Raw genomic sequence first — 15,826 nt, forward strand, 5'->3', positions numbered from 1 at the left:
GCAGGCAGATTTCTGAGTTCGAGGCCAGCCTGGTCTACAGAGTAAGTTCCAGGACAGCCAGGGCTACACAGAGGAAAAACCCTGTTTCGGGGGGGGGGGCGCGGAAAGACTGTTCTGTTCAAAATTAAAATGGATCAGATAGGCCAGGCACACCTTTAATCCCACTACTTGGTAGGCAGAGGCAGGTGGACTTCTGAGTTCAAGACCAGCCTGGTCTACAGAGTGAGTTCTAGGATAGCCACGGCTACACAGAGATACTGTGTCTCAAAAAACAAAACAAAACAAAAAGTAATGGGTCAGATACTGACATTTTAGGAAATTGATCCTTTTGAGACAGGGTCTCTATTTTGTAGCCTAGGTTGTCGTGGAACTTACTATATATAGAACAGGATATCTGGAACTCACAGAGATCCACCTGCCTCTGCCTTCCAAAAGTGCTGGGATCAAAGGTGTGTGCCACCATACTGGCTTTTGAAGCTTTATCTTTTTAAAGACTTAGCTAGGGGTTAGAGAGATATAGAGCCTTCTTATAAAAGATCTGAAATAAGTTCCCGACTCTGATGCTGAGCAGCTCTTGGGGTCTGATGTCTCTGGCTTCTATGGGCACCTATACTCATATACCTAAAACACACACACACACACACACACACACACACACACACACAAGAATAATAAAGTAAATCTTAAAAATGATGTACCTAATTATTCCTGATATAAGTATTAAAACTAGTTCTCCTTTTGATCTCTTATAATTTGCTTTCATGATAGAGAACTATACTATTTTTACATCTGAAGTCCATATTCATAAAAATATTTCTAACTGCTGGTTCAGAATACAGTCATCATGCACATGTATTAACCCTGTAGTGTATATACATTATACTTATTACATATTAATTAAGATATTTAAATGAGGGCTGGAGAGATGGCTCAGTGGTTTAAGATCATTGACTGTTCTTCCAGAGGTCCTGAGTTCAATTCCCAGCCACCACATGGTGGCTCACAACCATCCGTAATGGGATTCTATAACCTCTTCTGGTGTGTCTGAAGACTGCTATAATGTACTTACCACATACATAAAATAAATAAATCTTTTAAAAAAAAAGAAAAGATATTTAAATGAAATGATTTAGTATATATACATGCTAACTATGATTTGGTCATAACACATTATATACATGTATTGAGTTATTGTGCTGTAGTCTACAAATATGTACAGATAAAATAGTAGTTGGATATTAATTAAACTCAATATTGAATATAGATGAGCAGGTACATATGTACATAAATAATAAATGAAATGGGGAGGGGGTGAGACAGGGGTTTCTCTGTCCTGGAACTCACTCTGTAGACTATGCTGGCCTCGATAAATGAAAATTTTAAAACCTTTTTTGTGCTTTTTTTTTAGAAAGGATTGTATAGGGCAGAGAGATGGCCTGGAGATTAAGAGCATTTGAAGCTATTGTAGAGGGCTAAAGATGGTTCCTAGCATTCACACCAGGTCCCTCTATCTGCCCGTGACTCCAACTCCAGGAATCCAGTGCCCTCTTCGGGCCTTATTGGAAATAGACTGGATAAATCATAAGAACAAAATACTTGGAGGTGATAGAGTGTGATTGAAAAGCCTGTTTAACTATTTTTCTAGTTTTTTCACTTAATTCTAGAACTGAATCTAGTATCTTTTGTGAAAAGTTATAAATAGGGATTAGCAGTGTGTTTCAGTGGTAGGTGGCCTGCTTGGCATGCATGATACTCTGAATTCTAGCTCTAACACACTACACTTCAAAAGGAAGAAAGAACCACTGCAAGGAGGCTTTCCTTAATTCCATTCCTTCAAGATGTTAACAGTGTATTTATGCAGTGCCCGTTTATGATTAGAGTGGCCATCTATGTTAAGAGCTGAGGATTAAGGTTCATGATCTGATTAATACAAGTATATGAATATACTGGAACTGGATACTTGAAATACTTAAAGATGATTAATATATACTGATTAACATAGCTGGCTCCTACTTTACTTTCTAGGCTTCTGAAGCCAATGCTACCATCTAGTGGTAGAGAAAAGTCACTGCAGTACAGACTGTATACAGAAGGATGATTAAAAATTATTTTTTAACATTTATTTAATGCTTTGTGTGTGTGTGTGTGTGTGAGAGAGAGAGAGAGAGAGAGAGAGAGAGAGAGAGAGAGAGAGAGAGATAGGTAGATAGATAGATAGAGAGAGAGAGAGAGAGAGAGAGAGAGAGAGAGAGAGAGAGAGACTGACTTGTGGGAGTCATTTTTTTCCTCCTATCCTGTGTAACCCAGGATTGAATTCATGTCTTCAGCCTTAGCAAGTACCCTTTTGTGCCTGAATCCTCTCAAAGACTCAACTAAAATAATTTTGAGTGCCTTTTGCTTAGTGAGAGAGTTCTAATTCTATTTCATACTTTATGAACAACTTCAAATTGGTTTGACTTTGGTTCACGGTCTGCTTTTATTTCCTTGGTATATAGTGTATATTTATCCTTACATTCTGGCATTTGAGGCATAGTCTTCAAGTAGTGCAGATTTTTAAGATACACTTTTATAATTATGTCCTGCATGTACATCTATGTACTCCATGCATGCCTGGACCCCCTGGAGCTGGAGTTCTTGAGAGTTGCGAACTGCTGTGTGGGTGCTGGGGAGAGCAGTCAGTGCTTTGAGATGAGCCATCTCTCCAGCCCCGTTGTTGGCAAAAACAAGAGAATTTGGCGTTTTAGCTCAAATTTATTTTCTATTTAATACTTTGTCAGAAACAGCTAAGATTTGTTCTGATGGGAAAGGTGTTCTACTTTTTGATTATAATTTATGATGGGGAGTTAAAGGATTTTATTTCAGGCATTCTCTGAGAACTATACTTTATTGGTCTCTAGGGCAAAGGACCTGGTACCTGTGACAGTTTCTTTAACATTTACTGTCTGTGGCTCAATATTTCTGATATTAACCTGTTGTGATACGCAACATGAAGTGTTGTGAAACACTAAGTTCAAGAATAGTTTTATAATAAAGCCATTTAATTTTCTAGTCCAAAGTAAAACATTGTTTCATATTAAATGCCTGAAACCCATGTCATCTCTTTTGGAAACAAAACTTGGTGGTTCAATCTAGTATCAGGATGAGACAGAGGCATCACAGGTAACACCAAAGTTTTTGATTTAATTGAGTCAGTTACTAAATGATGCCATTTATTTAGGTAGTGGTAGAGTTGGAAAAGGCTCATGAAGAAAGTTAATGAGTTAAACTTTGGAATGTCTAGTGCACACACACACACACACATATATACATATATTTTTCTTACTATCCACATCAGATATCAGCTAAGTGGATGGGTGAATTAATATCATTCTAGTTTTTTTTAATAGAGACCTTGGCTAATGATAAGAATTTGCCACTGTTGATCAGTGCATCTCAGACAGTAGAGGAAAAGTTGCCTAGGGAGAAAGCTCAGAAGAGATGAAAGCTTAAGACTGAGCTTCGAAGACTGTTACTGGTTGAAGGATGGATACAGAAGGATGGGCCTGCAGAGGCAGAGGGGACATGGGTACAGAGAAGGAAAGAAAGTCAGCTTAGTGTTAAAGCTGTAGGATAGAAGAAAGGAGCAGGATAGCCCAGAAGGAACTCAATGGTTAGTTTTGTTCTTGAGAAAGCATCCACTGGCTCGGTGACAATAGAGCCATTCGTGATTTTAGAGAATATTTTGGTGAGAGGAGAAGTTGAGATATAAACCACTGAGGAGTGACTCGGAGGCAAAGTTCTGTAGAAACTAGTATGAATGTGTATATATATACAAAAATACAAAAATAAATCTTTTTAAAAGGTATTAGTAATAGCAACTAGGTCTAGCTTATAATTATTACTACTAGTCTATACTTGTAGAAGTAACTTTATAGCACAGTTTGTAACCACTAAGCATTTGAGTATCTACAAGGAACTATGATTATGAAAGGTGGTTTATTTAAGATAAATTTTAGGCTGCAGATATGGTCACTTGAACCTATGGCTTCAGCATAGGTTCCAGGTAGGAGGAATACCATAAGGCCAAGCTCAGCCCAAACTACAGAGGGCAAACCTGTCTTGGAGAAAGTTTAAAAGAGGTTTGGAGCAATGCTGCAGTTGGCGAGAGCCTGGATTTGGTTCCCATTACCCACCGGGTACCTCATAATTATTTATAATTCTAGTTCTAAGGGCTCTAGTACCCTCTTCTGGCATCCTTCAGCATCAGGCACATATATAATAAATATACATTCATGCTGGCACATCCATACACATGGAATAAAAATAAGCAAATATTTCTAAGTAAAATAGAATAAAAATCTTACTAGATATATTCTCATCAGTGATGGATGAATAGTCCCCATCCTTAAAATTAGAAAAGCAGCATATTGCTTATTTGAACCACCAAGTAGTACAATGGTGCTGTTAAAATTAGTTTAAAATTTTTGCTACATTTACTTTGTGTGTGTGTGTGTGTGTGTGTGTGTGTGTGTGTGTGTGTGTGTGTTTTGGGGGTTTGTGCACTTGCCACATTGTGCACATGGAGGTCACAGGAGAACATATGAGAATTGTCCTCTCTTTCCATCATGTGGATCCTGGGAATTGGACTCAGGTAGTCAGGGTTGGCACTGAGCACTTTCACTTACTGAGTCACTATATCACAGTCCCCAAAATTGTTTTCCAATACTCTCTTCTCACCCTTTGCAACTAATTGGTATAACTGTTTCTTAAAAGTAATACTACTTCCTGAGTTTATGTGTATTCAGATATACCAATTGAGATGTCCTTTCCTATTGTGAATGCATGGCCTAAAGAAAGGTATTGGCATGTGACACTAGGAGCTAATATAATTTCTAAATGAAAAATTAGTTTCTAGAATTACAACCAGTAGAGTGCTAAAGGAAAACCAATGACTGTAATAAATGGTTTTGCCTAAAACATTTATAGTTTGACCCCAAGGTGAATTATTAATATTTGGTTTGTATACTATTTTGAATACTACATACAAAATTAAAAATGTTTACTGTGAGCCGGGCGGTGGTGATGCACACCTTTAATCCTAGCACTTGGGAGGCAGAGGCAGGTGGATTTCTGAGTTTGAGGCCAGCCTGCTTGGTCTACAGAGTGAGTTCCAGGACAGCCAGGGCTACACAGAGAAACCCTGTCTCAGAAAAAAAAGGAGATGCATTTGAAAAAAGTGTTTACTGTATGTATGTATGTATGATGCATGTGTGTACCAGAGAGCACATTTGGAGGTCAGGACAACTTCAGGGTATTGTTTCTTCCTTTACACCATTATGCTGGTTCTGGGAATCAAACTTAGGTTACCAAGCTTGGGTGCAAGCACAGTCACCCATCATGCCATCTCATGGGCCATTAATAAATAAATATTTATAGTGAATAACTGTGATACACCTTCTGTTAATGGTAGAATTATTTTCTTTTTTATGGGAAAAGTCATATTTCTAAGAGTTTAATGAAAGTGTTTTCAGCTAACTCACAAAATGACTTTTTCTTGCCATTTCTTCTTGTTAGACCTTCTTTTTGTACTTGGGCCATGTTTCATTACTTGATCAATTAGCTCAATCAGATGGCTTTAAAGCTGAAGGTATTCATTCATAATGGAAGAATGATCTACAGCAACGCAGTCCAGTCGGACTGCAGTGACAGAGCGGGTCAGGCCAGGCTGCCACAGCTGCCACTTGCCCTGTGTGGCTAATTAGTTTTTGAGCTGTGTGACTGAAAAGTGAGATTCTTTTATTATAACTGACCTAATGATGTTTTTAAAAGGCAAACAACCTGTATCATAGAACCCACTTTTATAGAATTTCAGAGTCAAAGCAAATAAGGTTGCAATGGTTAGTTACAATAAAAAGGTCTGTATTCAGTTATTTGAAACATTGGATTGAGCCCTGTTGAATAGACCACGTAGGTGTCCTTGTTTCTAGGGGCCATTTCATGCTAGTGAAAAGTGTAGTTTCTGCACACTTGTGGACCTAGTGCTGCTTGGTAAGATTGACCCACGTAAGGCTTTTGTTTCTTTTTGAGCAGGTGATTTAGAAGAAAGTTTTAATGAGCATGAACTGGAGCCCTCATCTCCAAAGACTAAGAAGAAAAGTCGCAAAGGAAGACCTAGAAAAAGCAACCTTAAAGGTCTGGCGGAAGACACCAGATCCACATCCTCCCATGGAACAGATGAAATGGAGAGCAGTTCCTATGTAAGTAAAAACCCAGTGGACTCCTCACATGCGTTGCAACATGAATAGTTTCATTTGAACTGTGTCTACAGGTAAGTTTTACTGTTTGAAGTAGAAAATAAGCTTTGAATCCATTTCTAAGTGTTTTCCTCCTTTTATATTTACAGCGAGATAGGTCTCCACACAGAAGCAGTCCTAATGATACCAGGCCTAAATGTGGATTTTGCCATGTAGGGGAGGAAGAAAATGAAGCGAGAGGAAAATTGCATATATTTAATGCCAAGAAGGCAGCTGCACATTACAAGTGTATGGTAGGCATGGTTTTCTTATGTATTTTTTAAAAAAAATCATTTAGCTGGTAATCTAATATGGTACTTTAGCTTTAAGCATTGTTTAAGGGCTTTGCATGGTGAAGTATAGTGAAGTATTACTTTCTTCATTCCTTTGACAAAATACATGAGCAACTTAAGACAGGAAGGGTTTGGGAGAAGTGGAGTGGTAGGTTTGCCTTTAATCCCAGCACTAGGGAGGCAGGTGGCAGGTCTTGGAGTTCAAGGCAGGGCTTTGTCTCAAAAGACCAAGAAAGAAAGAAAGAAAGAAAGAAAGAAAGAAAGAAAGAAAGAAAGAGAGAGAGAGAGAGAGAGAGAGAGAGAGAGAGAGAGAGAGAGAGAGAGAGAGAGAGAGAGAAAGGAAGGAAGGAAGAAAGGAAGAAAGGAAGAGGAAAGGAAAATGGAGGAGGGAGGGCACAAGGGTTTTTGGCTTGTTTAGTTTGGGTTATACTGCAAGGGGAAGTCCGTGGTGGAGGGGAAGTGAGCTGGTGTGGCGGGATCATGAATCAGCTGCTCACGCTGTGTCCATAGTCAAGCAGCGGAGGACAGTGAATGTTTGGACTCCGCTTGGAAGCCCAGCCCATGAAATGATGCCACCCATATTAGAGTATGCCTCCTCACTGAAGCCTAATCTAGAAACTCCCTAATAGACATACCTGGAGATTTGTCTCCAGGGTGATTACAGATTGTGTCAAATTGGCAATGAATACAAACTATCCCAAGTAATTTATGATGCTCTGAAATATTTTTTCAAAACAGGGTTTCTCTGTATAGCCTTGAACTGCCCTGGAACTCGCTGGCCTTGACCTCAGAGATCCACCTGCCTCTGCCTCCTGAGTGCTGAGATTAAAAGCAATGCTGCCACCACTGGGCCCGAAATCTTATACACTTCAGACTTTTTATAAAACAGGATTCGGAGGAATAATTATAATTACCATATTGAAGTACTATATAATTAATTTATAGTATAAGAATTTTATTTTTATAATCATCATTAAAAACATTTATGAATGTGTATAAATGTCTTGGGTTTCAACTTATAACCTAATAAATATCACTGTTATGGTACTTAACACACTGTATTGCAGTTATTTATAAATGTATTTTTCCTAATAGACCCTAAAGTCCCTTGGAGAGATTTATACCCATAGATCCTGACCTGATTGATCTTTTGAGCTAGATTGTATTGAATTACTCATCTCACTTTGGATTAATTTTGAAAAGTTATTTATATAAGTAGTTGTTACTTAAGTGTGAAGTCACAAGGATGTGAATCCAGCACTTTGGAAGCTGAAACAGAAAGAGTGTCTCAAATGTGTGTTCAAGGCCAGCCTATAACACATAGGAGACACTGTCTCAAAAGCCAAATAAATTGGCCCAGGCAGGAGAAGGCATTTGCTGCCTCCAGGACTTGGATGTCAGAAAGAACTGACAGCTGCAAGTGCTTTGACCTCCACCCACATCAGGAGTCACATATAGAAATATATAAGTATAATAAAATTTAAGACAAGAACTCCTCCAAAAAAACTCCAAATAAAATAAGTTCTGGACTAGAGTACATGTTAAATTTACCCAGAATTTTCTTTTTCAAAATATGTATAAATATAAGGGACCCCTGTGGAGTAGATTTTAGTTAAATATTTGTTTTGGAAATAGAACATCAGAAAGTATTCTAATTGTATCATTAGTTGAAATTTACCAATTTAAACTTCAAAATTTTCTGGGAATATTAAATAGGCAAAGAGGGTGATGGTATTATTAAAATCGTTTAAAGCAGGGTATTTAATCTTAGCTCTAATTGGCAATCTTAGTTGAGTTTTTAATTGTTTCCATTTTGGTTTATATTGTAATGAGACAGCAAAGTATCTAAAATACTTGAGTTGATACTGATTATTTAGGCAAAGTCCCTGGGAGTTTCTGAAATGTAGCAATTTGTGATTGTGCTGTTTAATCTTATAAGAGTTGCTCAGTGGTGATGTTTTGTGTTTTTCTTTTGTAGTTGTTTTCTTCTGGCACTGTCCAGCTCACAACAACATCAAGAGCAGAATTTGGAGATTTTGATATTAAAACTGTTCTTCAGGAGATTAAGCGAGGAAAAAGGATGGTCTGTGATTTATATATATATATATGTATATATATATGTATTTGTGTTATGCCATGATACTCTTGATTCTGCTTTAAATTTAGGATACATTCCCTATTGATCCAGTTATTAAGAAAGTTAATATAAAACCACTTAATAGTTTTAAAAATAATCTGGCCACTGGTCACTAGCTTTAAGAACTACAACTTTAGAGTTGGTGACTGCAGAGAGGGTCAGTGAAATGCAAATCTTTTTTCAAGTTTGGTTTTGCAAAATTTCAGGCTGGTAGCAATACTTGTCCTTACCCTGATTTATCAGTTACCAAGTTACCAGGTATAGTACTTAGGTCACCTGTACTTTGAATTCTACTCTTTCATTATTAGTATTTGTTTGAGTATGTGTGTGTGTGTGCATGCACATGTATGTGTTTGGGCTGCTTTGTGCCTATGTGAGTGCTTTTGGAGGCAAGAGTCAGATGCCAGGTGTCCTGCCCTGTCTCTCTGTACCTGTTCCTGTGAAGTGTAGTTTTCCTCTGAACCGCTTCAGTGGTCTTCCTATGAAATATCTTTTGTGCTTTTTTTCCATTTTTAGATTTTATTTTTTAGCTCTCTCTCTCTCTCTTTCTCTCCCTCTCCCTCTCTCTCTCTCTCTCTCTCTCTCTCTCTCTCTCTCTCTCTCTCTCTCTCTCTCTCTCTGTGCGTGTGTGTCTGTGTATACATGTTTATGCATGTGCCTGCAAAAGCCATAAAAGGGCATTAGATTCTGTACAGCTGGAGTAACAGAAGGTTGTGATCCACAGTGTGGATGCTTGAACCAAACTGGAATCCTCTGCAACTGTGGTATCTATACTTTACCGTTGAGCCATCTCTCCAGCTCCTACATTGGTTCATATATATATATAGTGATATATATATGTATATATGTATAGTCATATACATATATATATAGTGCCTGTGGAGGTCAGAAAATTAGTTTGGGTACTTTAGAACTGGAGCTAAAGACAGTTGTGAAGCTTCATGGGATTGCTGGGAACTGAACCTGGGTCATCTGGAAAAGCAACTAGTGCTCTTAACTCCTGAGCCATCTCTGGAGCCCCTCTACCTCTCTGATTTACTGAAAAACACAAACTACATTTGTTTGCTTTTTAATCTTGTTTTTCCTTCCTCCATATTTATATTTAAAATGGGAATTACAGAGGCTCAAGAGCCATGGCTTGAGGGCTAAGAGAACATACTAGTCTTTGAGAGCACCTGAGTTAGGTTCCCAGCGCCCAGAGCATGACTTCCTGTAATGCTTTCTCCCTTCTGATTACTACAGCTACCTGTACATGAGCACATTTCCACACATACATACACACATATAAACCTAATTAAGAATAAGAGAAATAATTTGAAAGATTAAATAAGAGGTTGGAGAGTTAGCAGGTAAAGAGTACTAGCTGGAGAGATGGCTCAGCTTTTAAGAGCACTGACTGCTCTTTCAGAGGTCCTGAGTTCAAATCCCAGCATCCACAGGATAGCTCACAACCATCTGTAGCAGGATCTGCTGCCCTCTTCTGGTGTGTCTGAAGATAGCTACAGTGTACTTACATAAAATAAATAAATAACTCTTTAAAAATAATTAAGAGTACCTGCTATTAGCTGGGCGGTGGTGGCACACGCCTGTAATCCCAGCACTCTGGGAGGCAGAGGCAGGCAGATTTCTGAGTTCGAGGCCAGCCTGTTCTACAGAATGAGTTCCAGAACAGCCAGGGCTACACAGAGAAACCCTGTCTCGAAAAAACCAAATCCAAAAAACCAAAAAAAAAAAAAAAAAAAAGAAAAAAAAGAGTACCTGCTATTCATACAGAGGACCCAGGATCCCCAGCACCCACACAGTAATCAACTGTCTGTAACTTTAGTTCCAAGGGATCTAGACATTCATGTAGTATACATGTATGTATGCTCATTTGTGTGTTAACATCCAGTCAAAACACTCATAATTTTTAAAAAGAAGTAAACTAAGAATTACACATACGGACATGAACAGATTCAGTTTCACCTCTTAGAGACAAATAGTATCACACAGGAAAGACTGTATCATCCCATGTGGATTTAACAGGTCCAGAATGGCTAACCTGGATGAGATGGCCCATTTGTTCCCCTCTGCTGTTATGTTCCTTGGTCTTTCATGTGGGAGCTTCAGATGTTCCTGGTCCTTTCCAGCCCCACTAGAAATAACTGTTTCTTTGTGGAGTTTCCCATTTTAAAGTGAAAATGATCAGTTCTTTTGACTCACGTCATTTGGTTGTTAATTTTGATCACTTTGAAACTGAAATCCTTAGTACTAAAACCTAATCCTCTTGAGCAGTAAGCAGTGCTGTGTTGTTTAACAAAAGTCTAAATAGGTGAATGGGACAAAAATTTAGTTCTCTTCATGAACATACTGTATGGCTCTGTTAAAGGTGAATGCTAACCGAGCAATCCCCTGCATATACTCTAATCCAACCCAGTCCTCCACCCCCTCTCCAATAATAAAAGGGCATCTGCAGTTGAACAAACGTGCGAGCTGTGTACTATGCCCCCCTTCCTGGAGAAGGGCAATGAAACATTCTGGAACAAAGAATGTTTGCTTCCTGCTTGATGGTCTTACTGCACATGAACCCTTCTTTGCAGTAGACACCTGTTAATCTCACAGCATTATTTAGGAAAAACTTATCTAGGCTATGCTGAGAAGCTCTAAGAAGATTGTAGCCCCATCATTCTCCCTGCTCCATTGTGTAAACTTTGCAGCGAGCCTCCTAGTGCAGAAATTGCTTTCCTGTTTTTCTCAGTTTTTCCAATCATAATAGGAAAGGATCTGATTCCAGGAAGGAAAGGGAGCCAAACTACTGAACTATACAATATTATTCATTTTGTGCTAGTAAAATTAAGGAGGGTCATCTAATTTAGAGTCCAACTTCACATGGTGTCACAGCTTTGATTATTTGCTATGTAAGTTTACTTTGTTGGTGTATTTTTACCATAGAAAATGGCTACTGTTTTTCTTCTATTCTTAATACTTATTTTCATTTATGGGTATGTTTGTCTGCCTGGGGCACATGTGTCTGTGGGTGACCATGAAGGCCAGAAGAAAGGTATCATGTACCCAGAGCTACAGGCTATTGTAAACTGCCTGCAACCTGTGAGTGCCAGGTAGCGGGAGTTACAGGCATTATGAGCTGTGCAGTATGGATGCTGGGAACTGGACTCTGTTCTTCTGTAGGAATGACAAGTACTCTTAACCACTGGGTTATTGCACCAGCTCCTGACTGCTCTTTCCTGTGTAAGCTGAAGTAGTTGGCTAAAAATAGAGTACACAAGATTGCGTAAACCTTGAAGTCTTGCTTCTTCTGATTATTCTTTCTTTCTTTTAACAGAAATGTACACTTTGCAGTCAGCCTGGTGCTACTATTGGATGTGAAATAAAAGCCTGTGTTAAAACCTACCACTACCATTGTGGAGTACAAGACAAGGCAAAATACATTGAAAATATGTCACGAGGAATTTACAAGTAAGATAACAAGTATCTGTTTTCCTTATCATGTCAGTAAGTTAGTGCCTTTAAAAAGATAACACTAGATTTTTTTAAATTAAATTTATTTATTTATGCACTTTAGAACCAAATATCAGTCCTTCCTCTCCTTCCAGGACCCCCTCATATAAGTCCTTCCCCCACTCCCCTTAAAAGGGGAAGCCCCCCTCTCGGTGTCACCCTTTACCCCCACTCTGCACATCAAGTTGCTGTGTCTACATACATCCTCTCCCACTGAGGCCAGACAAGGCTGTCCATTTAGGGGTACAGGATCCACAGGCAGGCAGGCAGGCTACAGGCTTAGGGACGGCCCCTGCTCCAGTTGTTGGGGAACCCACATGAAGACCAAGCTGCTCATCTGCTACCTATGTGCAGGAGCCTAGGTCCAGCCCGCGCTCGTTCTTTGGTTGATAAAGTTCAGTCTCTGTGAATCCCCAAGGGAACACTAGTTTTTGGAATCTGTTCTTTGACGATGTTTTAGGCAAATTTAGACTAGTAATGCTATTGTATAAGGAGTGAGAGCCACATTTAGCATTTTTCTCTGACTGGATTAGCAGTCATTCATCTGTAACCTATGTGCTAGGCATTGAGCTGGGAGCTGATTAGTCGCAGGCCTGTCCTCAGGAAGCTTCCAGTTTATTGAGCTCTCCCAGTAGCTCTACCTTAACTAAATGGCCAGACAAATCAATGCTCAATTATAAATTATACAATCCACATGTTATGTGGATTAAGTCATCAAGCCCTTTGGGTTCCCACATAACATGCTGTCAGGCCTTTAAGCAACAGATATTGTGAAGATTATTATATAGATATCTAACACAGAGCAGGAAATAGAAGACTTCTACTTTATTGTGTAAGGCATGCTTAACTGTAATGGCAAACAATTCACATCAGCAAACTGCACCTGTCTCATTAATATGAATTATAAAGTCATTATAAAGTATAAAATTTTATATATAGTCAATATAAATGATAAACATCCAACCCAGCTCTGTAATGTGATACTAAAATTTGAAAGTAAGTGTTCATGTGGTCTATTGCAAATTAGTAAAGAAAAAACATGTCACCTGGGCATGATGGTGGCACATGGCTTTAATCCCAGCACTTGGGAGGCAAAGGCAGGTGGATTTCTGAGTTCGAGATCAGCTCTGAGTTCCAGGGCAGCCAGGGTTGCATAGAGAAACCCTATCTCAAAAAACTGAGAGAGAGAGAGAGAGAGAGAGAGAGAGAGAGAGAGAGAGAGGAGAAAGAGGCGGGGTGGGGGGAGAGAGAGAGAGCAGTAATCAGCATAATTAAACAATTAAACAGGATTGGGAGGTACACAGAGGAAAGATGTCAGATGTGGGAGGCAGTTGCTTACAATCTGTTTTCCATTTGTTGTATCTGGGACATTTAACAATTCTACATCTGTTTTTTGGTGTGGTTTTTCATTGTATTGGTTAATCACTTTTTTATTGGTTCCTATTTTAGACATTTAGATTAACTTCTTGGCTGTCAGAAAATCATATTTCATGGCTGGGTTGGCTTAGTTGGAGACTGGCCTAACATGCATGAAGCCCTGAATTCAGTCCCTGTCACAGCATAAAAGTGGGTGTGCATAACACTTTGAATGTGGAGACAGGTATTTAGCAGTTCAAGGTCATCCTCTGCTATATACCAAACTCGAGATCATATAAGGCTACAATGAGAGCCTATTGTCTCAAATAAGCAAAGAAAAAAAAAATCATGTTTCAGTGGTCACCTCTAAAAAGTATTTAGCCATGATAATTTAAATTGTTCTTTAAACTTTTCACAGTAAAATATACTTCTTATGGGCTGGAGAGATGGCTCAGAGGTTGAGAGCACTGAGTACTCTTCCAGAAGCCCTGAATTCAATTCCCAGCTACCGGTGGATTACAACCATTTGTAATGGGACCTGACGCCCTCTTGTGTTGTGCAGGCTCATATGCAGGCAGAACACTGTGTACATAGTAAATAAATCTTTAAAGTTTTAAAAATCTAACACACACACACACACACACATACATACACACTCAAACACACACATATCCTTAAATCCCTGCAACATTTGTTATGGATAGACTGTTGGCTTCAAATGGGTGTCTTCATGCATATATATTATGGAGCAAAATAGCCAAACAGGTGCAAATGCAAAGGAATATTTCTGAATGAAGTGACATCTGGGCCACTTAAATATGGTCTTCCTTCTTAAACAGCCATTTTTTAATTATTTATTTTTATTTTATGGACATCGGTGTTTTGACTGTTTGTATGTCTGTGGGAGTGCGTCAGATCTCCTGGAACAGGAATTACAAACAGTCGTGAGGTGCCTTGTGAGTTCTGGAAATTGAACCCAGGTCCTCTGGAAGAATAGCTGGTGCTCTTAACCACCTAGCTATCTCTCCTACACCCCAAAATATAGCTATTTTTCGCTCAAACTTTATAGTTGAAAAGGCAAGGAAAGTTGGCCATGGAGGTACATGCCAAAGAGATGGAGGGCAGGGAGCCCATGATAGTTCTTATGTAGAACAGTAAACATTTAGGGCAACCCCCACCCTACCACTCTCACCTCTCCTCCTTTGTAAGAGCTTCCTTGGAAAAGTTCCTAAATTCTGTACTTATCAGTTTATTGTCTTGATTCTTACTGTGTTTCCTCTTCCCTCTCCACCTTCCTATAAACTTTAATTTGGTTCAAAAGTTTATGTTATACTGGAACTATGTTTGGGGGAAGATGCAATAATTAAAATACACGATGCAGTCCCAATGTGCCGTATTTGAAGAGTACAGATTATCTGCAAAGCTGTTACATGTTTTACAACATGAAGGAAAATAATGAACAAAACTAGATTGACATGTGTGCTATGCCAGCACTCAGAATATGGAGGCTGGAGGATCAGGAGTTCAAGGTCAACTTCAGCTACAATGAGTTTGAGGGCAACCTGGGCTATATAAGTCTGTCTTGGTGAAACAGAGCAAACAAACAAAAAAGTCCTAAATTAAGGATGGCAGGAGACACTAAGAAGTGACATTTAGGATGTCACTCATATCATAATGAGTCTCAGCTAGTCTATGTAAAAATTCTAGGTTGGCCTCTAAGACTGCTTGTTCTCATTGGCTACATGATGAGACCACATCTCAAGAAAACCTCACATAGCTGTATTCAGTTATTATAATACCCCAAGCCCATTCTTGCTTTTTATTCTATTTAAATGTTAGTTGTAAACCTTTGGGGGAATAAATGCCTATTTTTATCCAGAACTGACCATGAGAGGTACTGTTTGTCTTTGTCTACTGTAGAAATTACCTGAACCAGGTTTGAGGTAGCCCACCATTATCATCTTTTTCTCCCCCCTTCTTTTTGTTACTATATACTAACTGTATAAGTGGGTTTTGTTACAGCACACATATAATATACTTTAATCACACCTCTTACTTTTTTCTGCCCCCTCCATCCTTAATAGTCCCCCTTTTAGTTTTGTGGTCTTTCCAGCCTATAACCTCCACATACATTGTCTTCATAGAATTGATCATAATTAACAGGATGGTCTCCACTTCATCCATTTTCCTGCACCAATTCAAATATATTCTTAATAGCTAAGCAAAACTCTATTGAACACATATACCACATTTTCTTCAGATCACCTTTT

General features: G+C 38.8%; 1 protein-coding gene across 1 annotated transcript in view; it reads left to right on the forward strand.

The window, feature by feature from the left end:
• The window catches only part of Phf6 (PHD finger protein 6), a 41,666-nt gene that overhangs the window by 20,554 nt on the left and 5,286 nt on the right, over window positions 1–15,826 (forward strand). Inside the window, exons 6-9 of the mRNA XM_052170852.1 lie at window positions 6,070–6,236; window positions 6,383–6,526; window positions 8,544–8,648; window positions 12,025–12,158. Of these exons, the coding sequence (XP_052026812.1) occupies window positions 6,070–6,236; window positions 6,383–6,526; window positions 8,544–8,648; window positions 12,025–12,158 (550 nt within the window). The remainder of the gene's footprint in view (window positions 1–6,069; window positions 6,237–6,382; window positions 6,527–8,543; window positions 8,649–12,024; window positions 12,159–15,826) is intronic.

This window comes from Apodemus sylvaticus, chromosome X (genome assembly GCF_947179515.1).
Source record: "Apodemus sylvaticus chromosome X, mApoSyl1.1, whole genome shotgun sequence".
Lineage (NCBI taxonomy): Eukaryota > Metazoa > Chordata > Mammalia > Rodentia > Muridae > Apodemus > Apodemus sylvaticus.